This window comes from Cuculus canorus, chromosome 14, assembly GCF_017976375.1.
Source record: "Cuculus canorus isolate bCucCan1 chromosome 14, bCucCan1.pri, whole genome shotgun sequence".
In the NCBI taxonomy this organism is placed as follows: Eukaryota; Metazoa; Chordata; class Aves; order Cuculiformes; family Cuculidae; genus Cuculus; species Cuculus canorus.
Genome location: NC_071414.1, coordinates 8479269 through 8495441, shown reverse-complemented (window position 1 = coordinate 8495441; position 16173 = coordinate 8479269). Strand labels below are relative to the sequence as shown.

General features: G+C 38.9%; 1 protein-coding gene across 1 annotated transcript in view; it reads right to left on the bottom strand.

The window, feature by feature from the left end:
- Positions 1-586: 586 nt before the first annotated feature.
- Positions 587-16173, bottom strand: part of ATP10B (ATPase phospholipid transporting 10B (putative)) — a 44396-nt gene continuing 28809 nt past the window's right edge. The window contains exons 12-21 of the mRNA XM_054080030.1: positions 15841-15967; positions 14185-14369; positions 10608-10920; positions 9338-9414; positions 8704-8829; positions 7141-7341; positions 5272-5352; positions 5054-5158; positions 4411-4598; positions 587-1623 (exon numbers count right to left, since the gene is read on the bottom strand). Coding sequence (XP_053936005.1) covers positions 1116-1623; positions 4411-4598; positions 5054-5158; positions 5272-5352; positions 7141-7341; positions 8704-8829; positions 9338-9414; positions 10608-10920; positions 14185-14369; positions 15841-15967 — 1911 coding nt within the window. The 3' untranslated portion in view covers positions 587-1115. The remainder of the gene's footprint in view (positions 1624-4410; positions 4599-5053; positions 5159-5271; positions 5353-7140; positions 7342-8703; positions 8830-9337; positions 9415-10607; positions 10921-14184; positions 14370-15840; positions 15968-16173) is intronic.

Here is a 16173-nt window from a genome sequence, read left to right as displayed (position 1 = left end):
TAATGTTTTTTTCCCTGCACCTTGTTGCTCTGAGATGCTGAAAAGGATGAATGTATTATGCATATCTTGGTCATTCTACACTATGTCCTTACTGCAATGTGATTAGTGACCTTCATATACTGCTTGTCAAAGTCTTCACTATTGAGATCTCCATCAACTACTGAACGTAACCAGCTGTTAGGAGGAGCATGATTTATACTTCATTGAATGCAGCAACACTACATAATAATACAGAGAATGGAAGGAAGAAACTGAATTTCTAGATGAAAAAGCAGGGACAGCTTTAGAATTCTAGAACATAAATCCTTGGATTTGACTTGTTATGTCTGTCTGCTTCTGCTAGGTGCGAAGAAGTAGACTCCACTTATCCCTGAGTTATCTTGTCAGTTCTTGTAGTTCAGTATTTGCATTCTTCCACTTCATAAACTCATTTGTTCTTTTCATAACAGCATCAGTTCAAACCACTGTCTGCATAAAAATACTGAGCTTACTGTTCAAGAAAAACAGACTATAGGCGTGATATTGTTATACGTGTAAACTGCATATATTAAACCCCAGAACATTCTGTAGTGTCTTTCCAGTGCTGCTATTCTGCAAATACCTTTAGTACCGGAAAGTAACACTATTTTTTTTCCAGGCAGAACCGCAATTTTTACATTAGTAAAATCCTTTTAAGACTTTGATATTAAAAGTTAGAATGTGTTGCTTTAAGACTTGGCTTAATATAGAATGTATTCTCCTTCTATTACCTCAATAGCATAATAACATTGAAACATCATTAGTACAATTATACCCTATTACTGTGAAATAAAAAGATTCTTTGATGAAAGAAAGCAATTTTACATTTCTCAGCAACTGTGTGATGCTCATGCAATGTTCCCCTAACGAGAAAAAAACATGAAGATCAAGGAGTCATGTAATGACAACTTCAAACTATATATGCACTTAGGAAAATTGCATATTAAACATGTTATTACACTACTCCAGCAGGTCTGTAACTCCTCACGCCTCTTTCCTTGTGTAGTAAGTATCATGGTTAAGTATAAATAGACTTTAAATTTTCTCTGTGGTATCATTCTCCACATGGGCTGTGGATTCAATTTCTGAACATTTCTTCAGAGTGTCACTGCACTCACAGATCGCCGATGGCTTCCGTAGTTAAAATTGTAAGCATTATCTTTAGTCAGTTTGTTACCATCCTCTCCAGGAGCTGTTACCTTGCTGGATACAAGGTGGTAATGGCCAGAGAAAGGTCCTGCTGAAGAGTCTGTAGCAGTAGATTCTTCCTCTGCCCACTTATTAAAGAAATAGTAGCCTTCTTCAGGTATCTGTTTCCTAAGAGGATTCACTTCAGAGGCAGAAAATCCCTGACTTTCTGTGTCCCTATGAGACACAGATGCTGCCGCTGGAGGTAAAAATGATGACAGACATAAATGGCTGATGTTTTGCTCAAGGTCATGTTTAGATGCAGATGATGCTACAGGTGCACCAGAAGTAGTTTGCTTGCTCGATCTCAGTTTCTGGATTTCAAGATCCCGTTGCCCTTTAGGAAGCTTATCTAGTTGCTGTGCTTTCAGAATCAGAGTTGCTCCAAAGGTTCCTCGTAGAGCAAAAATAAAGAACCTGATAAAAGAGGAAGAAAATGGATTGTCTCACAAGTGAGTTCCTTCCATAATCTGCATTATATAACACAAATCCTGTTGCTAATATTCCATCGCTCTACAGTCATCTGGTAGAAAACGTATACCTGGTAGATAAAAGCTGACTGCTGAATCTTAATGCAACACGTAGGTACAAACTTGTCTTGATCCATTTAGAGTCAACTTCATGTATATAAACACTAAATAAATGATAATGCAATCATTCGATTATGAAGAGTGTAAGAAAGATACACAGAAGCTCAATAAGAGATGCAGTATTCAAGGAGATTGAGATTATATTTATGATGCTAAAAGAGCTAAAGAAGGGATCCTATTTGGTAGATAATGTAAAACCAGTTGTTTAAAACCCTCAGGTTGTGGATTTACTCAGGAAGCACTAAAAAAACACCGTGTCCTACCTGCCTTTTGCAGAACAGAGAACGTATATGACTCCGTATGATGTGTAGTGAGAGAGCACAGATCCTCTCTCCAAGTTGTGTCAGTTTTGTCTGAAAATCAAAGTCTCTTTCAAAGCATCTTTCTACTAGGATTTAACCCTTATGTATGTGGCCTCAATACACATTTTAAGACAAACATGGGGACTCTTTGGAACTCTATTAATAAAGCTGCCATCTTCACATCCTGCTGCTAAATATATGCATAAATAAGTATAATAAGATTAAAAAGCCTAACAAGCTGGATTAACTCCAGAAAGGACTTTTAAGGCACTAGATTTCTCAGGCTTATCTACAGAAGTAGGAGTGGGTAGACACACATATGGTGCACTTTTGGTCAGACCGGTCAATCCCATAACATCTCAGGTCTGGGAACCGTGCAGTTACTGGTCACAGCTGGGCAGCTAGGAGTGCAGCTCCAGAGAGCCGGGGTCCGTCTGTCTGCATCTGGTGTGGATCCTACTGTCTTGTCTCTGCCACCAAGTTGTCCACTGTGTCTTTTGTATAAGTTGCAAGTGGGCCTGACAGGCGGACAGAGAAGGGAATGAGAACTGTCTTCCATACCATGAACTGCTTTCTCTTGCTCCCACCCACAGTTCTGCAGGACGCAAGACTCAATTACTGGTTGTGCCTCTCTAAGGCTTCCCGGCAGACTGCAGTCTGTCTTCCAAGACAGTGTTCCAGGTAAAGGCTGCACAAAGGCAGGGCGCAGGCGAGCCCCGCTACAGCGCCGGCAGAGTCTCAGAAGTGTCAGCTGGCACAGGAGGCAGCAGCAAAAGGAAGAATGAAGGAAAGAAAGGATTTTAACAAAATCTCTTAGAAAGAAACCAGAGTCTTGAGGCTCCAAGTGGTTTCTGAAGGACATCAGGAGCAGGCAGTGCGGTGAGATGGACTAACTGAAACTTCAAATTAAGCACGTTTTAACAAAGGGTGGTTTCACCAATGCTGTGACACGCTGACCCCGCTAAACTGCACCAGAAACCTGAGGCCGAATATTCTGTGAACCGAGGACTGTGCAGAAAATAATCTGGGGTATCTACATGAAGAAATAGCATTTCTCTAACTTGGAAAATCTCAAGATACAATTTAAGCTCAGTATCCTGCTGAGACAGCAACAATCTTAACCTTGTAGAAGTCCCAAGATGGAGATAAGAGTTCTCTAACCAAGTGTTTGATGCAGCTCTCAGTAGAAAGCTCAGGGTCAAAAATGTTACCATGAATGAGGGTTGATAGGAAAACGAAAATCACGTAGGAGCAAAACAGACTGGAAAAGGATGTCCTGCCTAGAAGACATGAGACCTTACTGAATTATGTGTTGTTTATCCTGACCTAAAGTTACATAATGTAACACGAAATCACAAAAGCATCTCAACTCAAATGGAAAAATAATAATTTAAAGAAAAATATTATCTAGCCTTAGAGGTTCCTTTTTAGGCAAAGTTAGGGCTCAGATTCTAATGCCTTAAAGCACTTACAAAATCAGATACTAAAAATATTTTCCTGATTCTTGAAATACCAGTGTGCTGCAATACCTCTTAACAGTTCGGATGAGGGCACTGGCAAGATAATCAAACAAACAAATAATTTTTTTCCCTTGCCCAAGCAGAAATATAAGTTTTAAGTAAGTTGTGCAACTCAGACAAAGCATATGTTCCTAAAAAATGATTAAGGTATTAGCACCAAAAGCAGTAAGGTTATTGTAGATAATTATGTGAAAAGAATCATTGTGTTTTCCAAACCAGATCAAACCCAAACCTATCGAAATAATTACCCCTGTTCAAATATTATTCAGTCTCAGTTAAAGCTATCTTTATCATGCCTAATTTGTTGCACAGAATAGAACTAAGATTCTGGATGCAGAAAACTATGTGGTATAGAAACAAGTTCTTAAATTTGGCTTAGTAATGCACTGTAATGTACTGAAGAAACGGAGCGTATTTTGTAACTCTCAGAGCATGTAGGAATATTTCAAAGACTTGCTTTTCTAGTCTTGATCAGCTCAACAACATTGTGTTTATAAGAGCAAACAATTATGTAAACTTTAAAGTACCCCCAGAAAGAAAGATTTTCCTAATGCAAAAATGAAAGCAGTAGATACACAGTGACTTATCTAGGGTTATATAACTAGATAAATTAATGGCTCATGAACTGGAAAGTTGAACCCAGGCATCTGAATTCCACGCTGTTCACCTATCCCCGTGCAACACATGAACCTGACATATCTCATAGCTACGTAAGTAATTACTATTATTTCACTTAAATGCCTACAAACCAACAAAACAAAAATTGAGAAGAAAACAGGGCATGATTCAAACCTTGGCAAGAGTGCGATGACTGGGGTGATAAGACACAGTAAGTAGAAGGTGGGGTCTGAAATCTGTTTCTCCATAATCCAGTAGGGATTGGTGGGAGGGTTGCAGGTCACGCAGGCAGCATTGTAGATCAAAGAGAAGACAAAGTAAAACACCACACTGCTGATCATCGTTATCAAGTGGAACAGGGTCTGCAAGCAGAATTGCATGAAATTACAGTGACGCTGTAAGTCTTGACACTGTGTGCAAGACAGGAGGGTGCAAAGAAGGATTAGAAAGAAAGTATCCAATAGGTCCACGCTACCGAAAAGTTCAGCAGGAGAAACACCTCGAAATTAACTTACAAAACAACAGCGACAGTGAATACAGTTCTTTAAGAAACTCATTCTCATACAATGATGTACAAACTGTGTACAGTCCTGTCCAAAGGCAAGCAGAAGCAAATTCCGTTGCTACGCACAAGAAGGTATTATCCTGAGGTCAGTAAGGAACTCTGGCACATTGTGAAATCTCAGTGCATCTGTTACTTACTTTTTGTGACCCAGAATTCAGGTAACTGACTCTGAAAGGCAATGCCACGTCTACACAGTATGCTATGTTCAGGAAAGAAAAGTAGTCATGTGAATAGGACAAATCAAATACATACCCATGTTTTAATTTCTATAGCCTCGTGCAAGAGAATGGTCAGGAGGGAGATGGTATTGATAGGGTTTCCAAAGGACAACAGATCGATGTCAGAGTCCTTGTATGTCTAGAAAACAGGCAAATCAACTGTGATGAACCCTGAATATTCAGAAGTGATTTTTTTTTTTCATTTATTAAGAAGGATAGGAAAATGAGAATATTAATGAACCTGGTACTTACCAAATAGGGGACAAAGAAGCAAACAAGGCTCTGATAGAAGGTATCCAGCATTGTAATAATAAAAGTTGACAGCCTGTATATCTGCAAGAGTTTGAAGATAACAGTCATTATAATGGGATACACATCTCTAGTCTGCCCTGCAGACATAACTGCTGCCTGTTTTTCTTCCATTCAATTGATTATAGCTAACTGGTCTCCTTTCACGAGTAAATGCCTCTCAAGCAGCTGATTTAGACCAAAGGTTTATATCTGAACAGGCATTTTCTCTGTGACAACTAAGAGACCTGAGCAAGACTAGCCGGTCAAGTAAGGGTCTTAAAAGCTGAATGTCATGAATGCCCCATTCCTCCCCAAAAGACGCAATTTCTTAAATTTTCCTTCAAACTAAGCTTCTCTTAGGGCTATAGAATTGGTCCAAGATCAGTCCTGTTAAGGTTCCACTGAAACACCTATTTGGTGCTGTTTTAATTTGACTACTTGTCAAATTGAAATGTCACATTACCTAGCGACCCGTGGGGCCACAGCTCCCGTGGAGTGGGATGCATTACTGGAGGGAGAGAAAGCTGGGGTCCTGTTGTTTCAATGCAAACAAAATGCCAAAGCAACTACAGCCTCTTCAAAATGATAAAGAACATATGTTTTGCATGTATGTGAGGTCTAAGAGCCTCTAAGTAAAAGGGTAAAAAGTCCTACAGAGAATCCTCAGATTCTGGACTAATTGCTTAGTTTTTCAAAACATCACTAAACACAATGTCACCCACTTGTGTTCATCAGTGCTAAAAATCACAGTCCAGGATAATGACATTAGGTATTAGGAGAGAAAGAAGGACAAAGAATAATTTTTAGGGAGTCTGCAATTCTGTGTTTTAAAGCTAAAACCATATAAAATTTTGCTCATTAAAATAGTTATAATTTCCTATGAAAAATGTCAAGGCAATTTGGGACTAAATGGTACTGAACTGTATGTATATACAAAATCAGGTATGTAAGTCTGTACATGTGTGATCCTTGCAGCCGGATCAGACTGGCTCCCTACACCTGGCAGGAAAACTGAAGTAAAAATGTATTTAATGCATATTTTCTGAAGGTTACCAATACTGAATCTTCAAAGTAAAAGAAGTAAATAAATGAAACAGTTCCTGCCTGGAACAGCCTAGACACCAAACTGTGACAAAATTCTTCGTGTAATAACAGGTGTATTTGTGAACCTGAGAGAAGAGAAAAAAATACCGGGTTGTTTATTGATTTAAGTGTTTTCTTGTCACTTTTTTCTGTTATCTTTTTTCACAAGCTTTTCTTCTTCAGCAAGTTGAGACTGTTTGGAACATCAGATCCGAGTAAAGTTTAAGCAGGGGCCAGCTAAACTATTTGACCACTTATTACATTTCTTATCCTGTTTCATTTATTTCTCCCTATGCATTCACTGAGAATTTTTTTAAATATATGATATGCACATGCATATGTACACACAAACATATTTGCTCCATCATTTCTCCTTCAGAGAAGTGATTCAGAGTCTCCTTCAGGACTGATTGACTAGCACATTGCTTTACTTATTATTGTGCAGCATGCTGGTACCAAACTGGAATGCTCCTTATATTTAATGGCAGAAACACCCTTCCCATTTGTGTCTTCCACCTATGACCAACACTCAACCTCACTGGAAGGAAGAAGCTTCAACCATATATGTTCTGTCCCAGTTTATCTGACAGCTACAATTGTACCTTCTTTTAGTTGACATCAGTAAACTGGACACAATAAATTGATCATTTGGTTCCAAGTAACTCTTCTTGTCTCCCTACCCTGCAAAACACAAACACTTGTGGTCCTTTAGCTTATCAATTAGTTATTTTGGCAATCAAGACATACCTCTGAATTTTGTCCACTCTTGTACAACTCAGGCAAATCTAGAAGTGTTTCTGCAGAAATATGTTTATCTAGGACTCCAAAGAGAAGAGGGGGCACCGAGGTGAAGAAGAGATTAAAAAAAATCATCTGCCAGTAATCTATCATTGTGCTGCCTGAGAACCCACAGAAGAACTGGTACCAGAAGAGCAGGTTAATGTAGCTCTGTGGAGAAGCAAATGAAAACACAACGTCTTGTTACAAGCTGAAATGTGGCTCCCCACATGCGCCAAAGATAATCCTTCATGCTGATGTGATTTCATTTCTCTTCGGGCAGTGGGATTCGTGAAGCTGCACCTCTCCTATGGCCTCTTCATTTGTCCTCCTCCTTCCCCACACGGTTCCCTACTATTACAGCTGATCTAGAACCTTTAGTTTGCAACACATAGATGGTCTATGTCTCTCATAGTTCCACCTACAAGATTTATGTACTACACTGGTTATTAACTGCATCTTGCATGAAGAAATTATTTTGGTTAAAGGTACCATCAGTAGACAGTTCTGCACTTTATTCCATAAAGCAGTATTTCTTAAGGGACTATTTCACACCAATCCGCTACGATACAGCTTTTAAAAAGACTTTAGACTTCTTTAAGAAGATATCAGAGAAAATTAAGTAAAGTGTTCACAACTCTGAGCACCAGATATTACAAGTAGTTTTACAAAGTGACTGTCCATATAGAATCAAAAGTCTGCTGCATCCTAATGGTACTGCGGAGATAATAGAACAGCAGAATCCTAGTCTGGAGAGCTATTTTGCATTGCAAATAAACAGCCTTTGAACTTTAACAGGATGCCCAATCGAGGGAAAAAAGAAGTTTCCACCTCCACTACAAATTTTAACAATGATAAGAAGTAACCCTTATTCAATATTTTTAAAGAAGCACAGATACTTTGAATTCTAAGTAAATAGTCTTTCATGCTCAGAGTGTATTTCATGTCAAATGGACTTGTTTGCATAGTCTGGTAGAAACTGTATTACTATCATTTTTTTTCCACTTTACATTATTCTTCAATGCACAGCTCATTTGCATATACATTAAATTTTTAATAAAAATGCCAGATATGACTGCATCATTACTTGCAAGTGGTTTCTGTCAAATTAAATGCAAAAATTCAGAGGTTTCACAGACAACCAATTCTTAGTGCAGAGTCATCTTCTATATTTTAGCACTAATAATGTGCTCTTCCTTATGCAAATTTTATTTTGAGGCTCTTAGGTGTTATTAATAAAGTTTCTTGAACTACTATACAGAAGTTACTAAGCCTCAAGTCCTTTTTCCTTCTAGAACAATGCTATTGCAAAATATATTTAAAACCCTTATTTTTTCTAAAGGCTTTATGCAGTAGGTTACTATGGAGGAGGCAGCATACTACAAACTTGCGAAGTGGAGAAATAAGAACTGTAGCTTCATAAAAGTTAATAGAGTACAACTTGCAAAAAACAAACCCAAAACAACCCCCCTTCCCCAGCCCTGGTCTTAACTCTTGCTAGGATGAAATCTTCCAGGATTTTAATAGTCTTACCACATTTTTGTAGAAAAAGTAAATCACCATCTTTGCCAGACGAGTGTAACACCAGTGTCCATGGACAAGTAGCAATTTTTTGAGGTGCTTAAATCGGGATATTGCAAAGTCACTAGCCATCACAGCCTTTGGTAAAATAATAGAAATTAATTTAAAATATAGATATTCTTCCCATCTAACAAGATGAAATTTGAACATGAACATTGAAATGGTTTCCTGATACTTAATATGGTAGAAAAAACTTTGAGGGAATAATTGGAACTTTCTGTCTCTGCAGAACTCTCCATCTTAGGAGAATGAGGAAGGGGGATGTGTGGGAAAGAATGTGGGGCAGAAAAGACAGAAAGAGAATCAACAAAACCTGGAAGTGCTATACCAGAGATGATTCAGAAACCAGATGCTAATTTTCCAGTCTTGTGAGCAAACACACATTTGTCCATGCATGCTAATTGTTAGCTTAAAACACTCTTTTTGGCTAGACCCACAATTGTGAACTGTGTATTAATTTATGACAATAATGATGCCAACTTGCATCTTTTAAGATGACTCTCAAGAGTACAGGGATGCTATGAAACTCATTAAGTGGCAAGAGGACATGTAACGAAGGAAGAAAGGAAATAAATTGAAGGTATACCTGCATGCCTTCTTGGCCAGATATTCCAATTCCAACATCAGCTGCTTGAATCATACTTACATCGTTTGCACCGTCACCTAAAAAGGGAAGAGAGAAGTAAATAATAAAGGAGCAAGAAAGGGTGCTTAATACAAAATGCCTATGTGAAAACAAGACACCACTCCCCAGCTCCAGCTATACTGTTAAAATAGCTGTTCTGTACTACCGTGCATCTCAGTTTGGGTAATTGATGCTCAGCATCAAATAGTCATGACATCTAGTCTCTGATCTTGGGTGGAACATCCTCCTTCCAAGAGACTTGGACCCAACAAAGCTAAACCTGATATTGGAACTGACTGAGTGGTGGCACGGACACCCCAACACCATCTACATCTGCACTGTTCTGTATGTTTCTGATTGGTGAACTCCATACGCTCAGAAACACGCTTTGCAGCACCCTATCTCACTGAATTCTCCAAAGTATATGATAAATGGGATTGAGGTTGACAATGTAACAAGCCAATTTCAGGAGTCATTCTGCTGATTTCAACTTGCAGCAATACGTTAAATACATAACCAAATTTCCATGGAAAAAAAGAGTCATGGTTGTTGCCTGCAATGTGGAGATTTTGAATTATCTTAGCTGGTAAAGCGAAAGAGATGAAGCAGAAGGCTGGAAGCTTGTATTTCAAACTCCAAGGCAAAGTAAGACATTTTAAAATACATCAGACTCTTCCTTTTCTGTTTGGTCCATAGAGGAGTATTTTTTAGTTTTAAAGTAATAAAAATCAATTCTGCAAGGATTTTAGTGGGATGACTTATCAAAACTGGAACAGGAAACTCAAAGCACTTCACATTACGTGGAGGTAAAAAGCAAATGAGTCAGTGCTTAATACCACTCTGGGGATAACACTGTTTTCATCAGGGAAAATCTGACAGGAAAAGTGCCTCATGAAAAGACAAAACAGTGACTACTATTGACTGCTTTCCTTGCCCAGAGCGAGAGCATTTTGGAGGGAACGTGCATATGTGTTAGTATTGGTGTGCATGAAAGAGAGATTTGGAACTTAGAGTGCCTTTATCTTGTTTAAATGGGAGCCAAATTTGCTCACTGAAAGCTGAAGGAGGATATTCTTATGAGTATTGATCAGGAAACACTATTCAGTGCTACCTTCCCACTGTATCTATCAGAAGCACAAGAAATAGCTCATACAATATATCTAGATATTTCCATAACTCAAAGAAATAACCTGCTTCCCCCTTTCTCCTGTGAGATTCAGAATGGAAGTACCTATCGAAAGGGTCATGGCTTTAAGCTGCCTGCGAACGAGCTTGACCACCATGCTTTTCTGAAGAGGGGTGGACCGGCAACACAGCACCGAGCGGCAGTGCTTCGTCAGCAGCAGGAACTTCTCCTCCAGCCCCCCCTGGAAAATGATGTTCAGCGTCCGTCCGTCAATCACCAATCCGAACTCGGGAACAGGGGCCTCAGGGACTGAGAAAGATGTTGGGATAATTCCAAAAAATTTCCTCTGTGGTTTTTCAACTTGGTAATTCTTCCTCACTTCTTCCAAGGTTAAATTCAACAGAGATTCACAAGTTTCCTGTGAGAAAACAGAAGTGGCTCTAGAAACAGTTATCTCCATCTCCCTTTACAGCACAGCACCTTACAGAGCGAATGTTTGTACCATCCTGCCAGCAGGTTTAAGCCTATCAGATAAACATTAGGGAAAACCGGCTGAGAAACGCATTGATTCATCAGATCGGAGATTATTGCAATGACGCCATCAAATCCTTCAGAGAAAACACTGCACATCTTATCAGCTGGTTAACTGTAGTAAGAAATTATTTGAAAAGAAAAGAAAGTAATCTTCACATCAGGAGGACATACTTGTATTTACAGTGCTGAGAGTACAGAAATTAAAAAAAACCCCTTTTTTTAAAAGGAGATTTAAAAAATCTAGTTCTGATGTGAATGATGTGAGATACTGCAGAATTTGCTTCCCTCAGAAATAAACTGCAGTAGAGAAATAAGAGGTTTGGGCTTTCAAAACTAACTAGTAACTCTGGGAGTTTGGTCATTTCTAGGTCAAAAGTCAGATGTGTGTGACAGTTCAGGACAGAAATAAAGCTTCCTCTTGACCAGCACTTTGCCTCAAACACTAACCAGGTCTTTCCCTCTCAGCAAATTTGGTTCATTTTGGACTGCAGTGCCCTTCAGATACAAACCACCGGCATTGACTTAGTATGAAATACAGAGATTTAAGGAGACCACTTTACCTTTCCCATACGGATCTCCTAAATTAACACACCACTATTTAAAAAAAAACCCAGAATGATCTAAAAGTTATTTTGCTGTCTATTAGTCCTAGAAGTCCTCCTTCTATGGCAGAGCACTGAATACCTGAGGAGCTAATCACTCCCTTTTCTACCTTTTCTGTCAGCTCTATTGAGTGATGATTCAGTTCTAACTGTTATTTTCATTTTAAGTTGCATAAGGTACATGTGTAGGATGTTTGCAAGATTTAAATTACACTTAAGTAGGAGGTTCTGGAATCAAATGTACCTCTGACATCTAATAAAAAGCTGCATCTAGGCTACACACTAAAAATCTCTTAAAAATATCCAAGCAGCAACATTTTTCTGTGAACAAACTGAAGACTGTAGTGGAAATTCCTGCTTTGTCTTGGTTTGCCACTTTAAATAAATCCCCCGAAGCACATACTTGTGTTGCTTTTTCCTGGGAGATATTTAATTTTCAGGGTTTGAATAAGCTGCTGGGCTCAGGGGGGAGACTCCCTTCCCACTGAAGCTGTTTCAGGGGTTCATTTTGGCAAAATTAATCAGTTAAATGCTTTGCATGCAGTATTTGCTTTCCCCTGCTGCTGCCACTGGGAGACACTTTCAGAACCCGTGTCCTCAGCTTCATTTTAAAAGGAAGGGAACTAAATCTTATTGTGGAGCAACTCCAGGGCTCATTGAATCATGTGTTCACAAAAGCACCCATATGCATGTGGCCTGCATCTGAGCTTGTATCGAGGGCCATACGGGGCACTACGGGTAAGTGCATGCGCCTGTGTTTCCTGGAGCCAGGGTGGTCCCGCCTGTAGCATCACTTCTATGACAGAAACCATCTTCTAATTTCCATCCTAAATATATTCATTCTGCCTTCCGTTAAAGCAGATATGCGTATCAAATGAAATTACACATTGAAGCAAGGAATGTATTCTGTGCCAAATACTGTATTATCTTTGTGTGTTTCCCTATTTCCATGACATTAAAAGAGAGAGACATTTGCATAGGATTTTATTCTTGTTTAGAGAGTTACTCACTGCAGACAAAAGCTGTTAGAAAGTAGGCCATCTAACTGCTCTATACAAACGCCTATCGCAGGAAACCCAACATTTTACCTATATTTAATTAATCCTCAAAATAGTTTTATAGAGAAAGGTAAGCTTGTACTGGTACCCCCCCCCCCCATGGGAACAAAAACTAAGGCAACTGAGGTGAGTGACTCGCCTTCCCTCCTCACCCTCCTGTCTACACACAGAAAGGCTCTTCCCATGGTAATGTCTGTTACTGCGGAGTCTGGGCCACAAGTGTGCACCGCATGAAGAGGACAGAGCATCTCCCAGGAAAAGGGCAGCAGCTGCTGCCTGGGGCACCGCAGGGGCATCCAAGGCTATACTGGAAAGAAGAGGTCACTAAAATACAGGAGAGGGCAGTATACTGGCATTTTGGACCCGGTTATCGGGCTTTAGAAATTGTCATGGCTGACTTCTCTATAGCAAATAGCTCTGGTTTAGACATAACATCTGAACTTGCTCTCCCCTGCATCCATCTCACAAAGCCATCTGTGCCACCGGGATGCCCAGAGGGATGAGACGCTTGGTTGTGCGCTGCAGTGGCCATCCTGCTTTCCAAAAGCAAGGCATGGTTTTCCTGGTACCCTACTTATATTGCTTTCACAATCTGCAAAAGCTGAGATTGCTTTTCTAAAGCCTTTTATTTTCACCATCCTTAATTGCATTTACCCTCTTTGAAAATTAGGACTCTATTTTCTCTCCGCCGTTCGGATGGTTTCAGGAATAGCCATAGATTGCACCACAGATTGTTCACTGTATTTCAGTGAGTCACAGGAGCTGACAGACCCGTCCTTGAAGCGATCAGCCTCATTTTGGACTATATTTGCTTTGCCTGCTGCCTGACCTTCTTATTGCCCATGGAAATTCAAGGAATATCTGTGCACACCAGTACGTGCACTACCGTGGAACATCAAGAAAGTGACTATGTTTTTAACCAGCCCACAAGAACTATATTTAGGTTGCCAAGATGGTGAAATGCTGCTTACACAAAAAGATACTGAATTCAATTTTTCACTAATGAATTTCTGATTAAGTCTAATCCTGTTAGGGAACATGCAACTAGAAAGATCTGAATTTAATTAAATCTACACCTGCGTACTTTTTCCAGACTGATTCATAGAGCATTTCCTAAATGTCTTCCTCTAGGTATCACCTGCAATTAAAATAACATTGTAACTGGAATTTTCATAGCAAAGTAAAAAAACACATGTCAATATTATTAAGGAATCAGGCACTTAATATGCAGATTACCTTCTTTTGATAGCTCACTATTTGTGTAATTTTTTTGTAAAGAATATTTTCATTTTGAAAAATAATTGCATTTTAATTGAATAAAACTCTACATAACTGTCACATGTAGTCTAAAGCATTTCTGGCCTAATGCTGCTATGTAGGTTTTTGGTTGGATATTTTCTCGTGTTGAATGCAGCCTAAAGCAAAACAGAGCTGAGCTGCAAGACACAAAGGAAAGACGGAAAATTCTGTGCAACTCTCTGTACTCACCTCATTGTCAGTGTTTATAGTGAAGACACAGTCTCTTTGGTCCAGGAGTTTACAGGAATATGCAATGTTTATTGCTGTTTCCTGTTTGTCTCCTGTCAAGACCCAGATTTGTATCCCAGCTTCTCGAAGGGCTGCAATAGTGTCAGGCACTCCATCTTGCAGCCGATCTTCAATCCCTGTTGCTCCTGGGCAAACAGAAAAAGAAGTAGTGAACTAGTTTTCTTTCATTTGGGAATCATGTTGCTGTTTTCTTTCTTAAGATAAGGTTTTTGACTTGGAATCGTGATCCTGAATTTATCAAGAGCTGAGTCAAGGAAATGTTCAGCAGATAAATACAAAGGCACAAGATCTGCATTTAGATTAAGATCTGAACATGTCAGAGAACAAGTTCTGCCTGTTCATTTTACTCATTGTTAGAAAATGCAATTAATTTCTTCTTAATAATCCAAAATGACAATGTACTGGCAGAGGAATTACGCCATATGCATTTTTAAAGTGCCACGTTAAGTCCCATCATAGCAACCAGAAACGATGAACTTTGACTATTTAAATGAATGCTATCCCTATTGTCAAGTTAGATGTTTCACCCATCAAAGGGAGAAGAAACAGTACAGTAAGTTTTCTTTATGAAAATGCACAAACTTAGAAGCAGATGCCAACACTCATCATGATGGTAAATCACCACCTGAGTGTTACAATACTCCCTATTTCTTCCACTAGAGGTCAGTTTGAAAATGCTGGAACTGGGATACATTAAAAATGGATATCGATTTAAGCTAAGAGAACACTTTTCTTGAAACAAAGTACAAAAGCACACAGAGCCTTAAGAGTTGGCAAAGGTAACAGATTATGACAAGACCTACATTACCTTTTATGTGGTTCTGCTTATGGCATTTACTGTTATTACTCTAATTTTTTAAATCACTGCAGAGATTATGAAAAGCCATAATGCTCCTAGTTTGCCATCACAGAAATTCAGGATAATGAAGTATGGGCACAGATTGTGTTCTCAGAAAAATGAGACTGAGACAACTCTGAAAAATCAAATTCTTACAGAACAAAATGTTTGGTAACAAACTAGACAGGAAAGCACTGAAATGCTCTGTAATTTAAGACTGTTGTTGTTAGATAAGAGATGCACAACTGCCAATGAATGTAAATTTTAACATGAAATATCCTTTTACAAACATTACAATGTAACAACAGCAGGAATTCACTAGCAAAAATGCCTATGCGAGACAACAGCTGAAGTTACCTTTATTTTATAATACAGTTTAATTACCAAAATTCTCTTGGAGTTCGTGCTCAAAACTGAAGTTAATTTATAGTATTTTATAAGTTTATCTAAGGACAAAGACATATGATTGAACTATGGGAAATTCATTATCTACCGTGTCAGCTGAGCCACAGTAACAGCTGATGTGCATGTTCACAGCACAGTTTCAGTACACTTTTTCAAAGTTACTGCTACTTGAAATGCACACGAACTTGTTTAGACACTGTCGTTGGAATGTATACCCTGGCCCTGAGATATCCAAGCCTCAAAGGAAGACTTTTTGATATAAATTAGTATAAGCTGTCGTCTGTCTCATTGCCAAGAATATCACAGAAGAGCAAGTGATACTTCACGCAATGACGGTTCTTATTTTTAGCTACCCAGCAAGGTGAGTTTTGTCTCCAGATGCTGCGCTGTCTCCATTAACAGTTCATCTCTGTTGTCAATTGCAGATTCTGCCTCTCGACGAAAATTGGCCCATTTTTGAAAGTCATCTTCATTCAAGACCTGCATAACACAATTTAAATAAAGCTCATTTTAAATTTAAATAAGAGAACAATGCCAACATTCTGGATCAGAGATGTAACTCCGATCCAGTCTGTGTCACCTTTAAAATAACACAGGGTTTTCCAAGAGAAAACCACAAGAACTAGTAGTAATGAGACGAATGGACCTGCCTTCCTGTTTGTATAAATGGCCTACAGCTGAGAGTT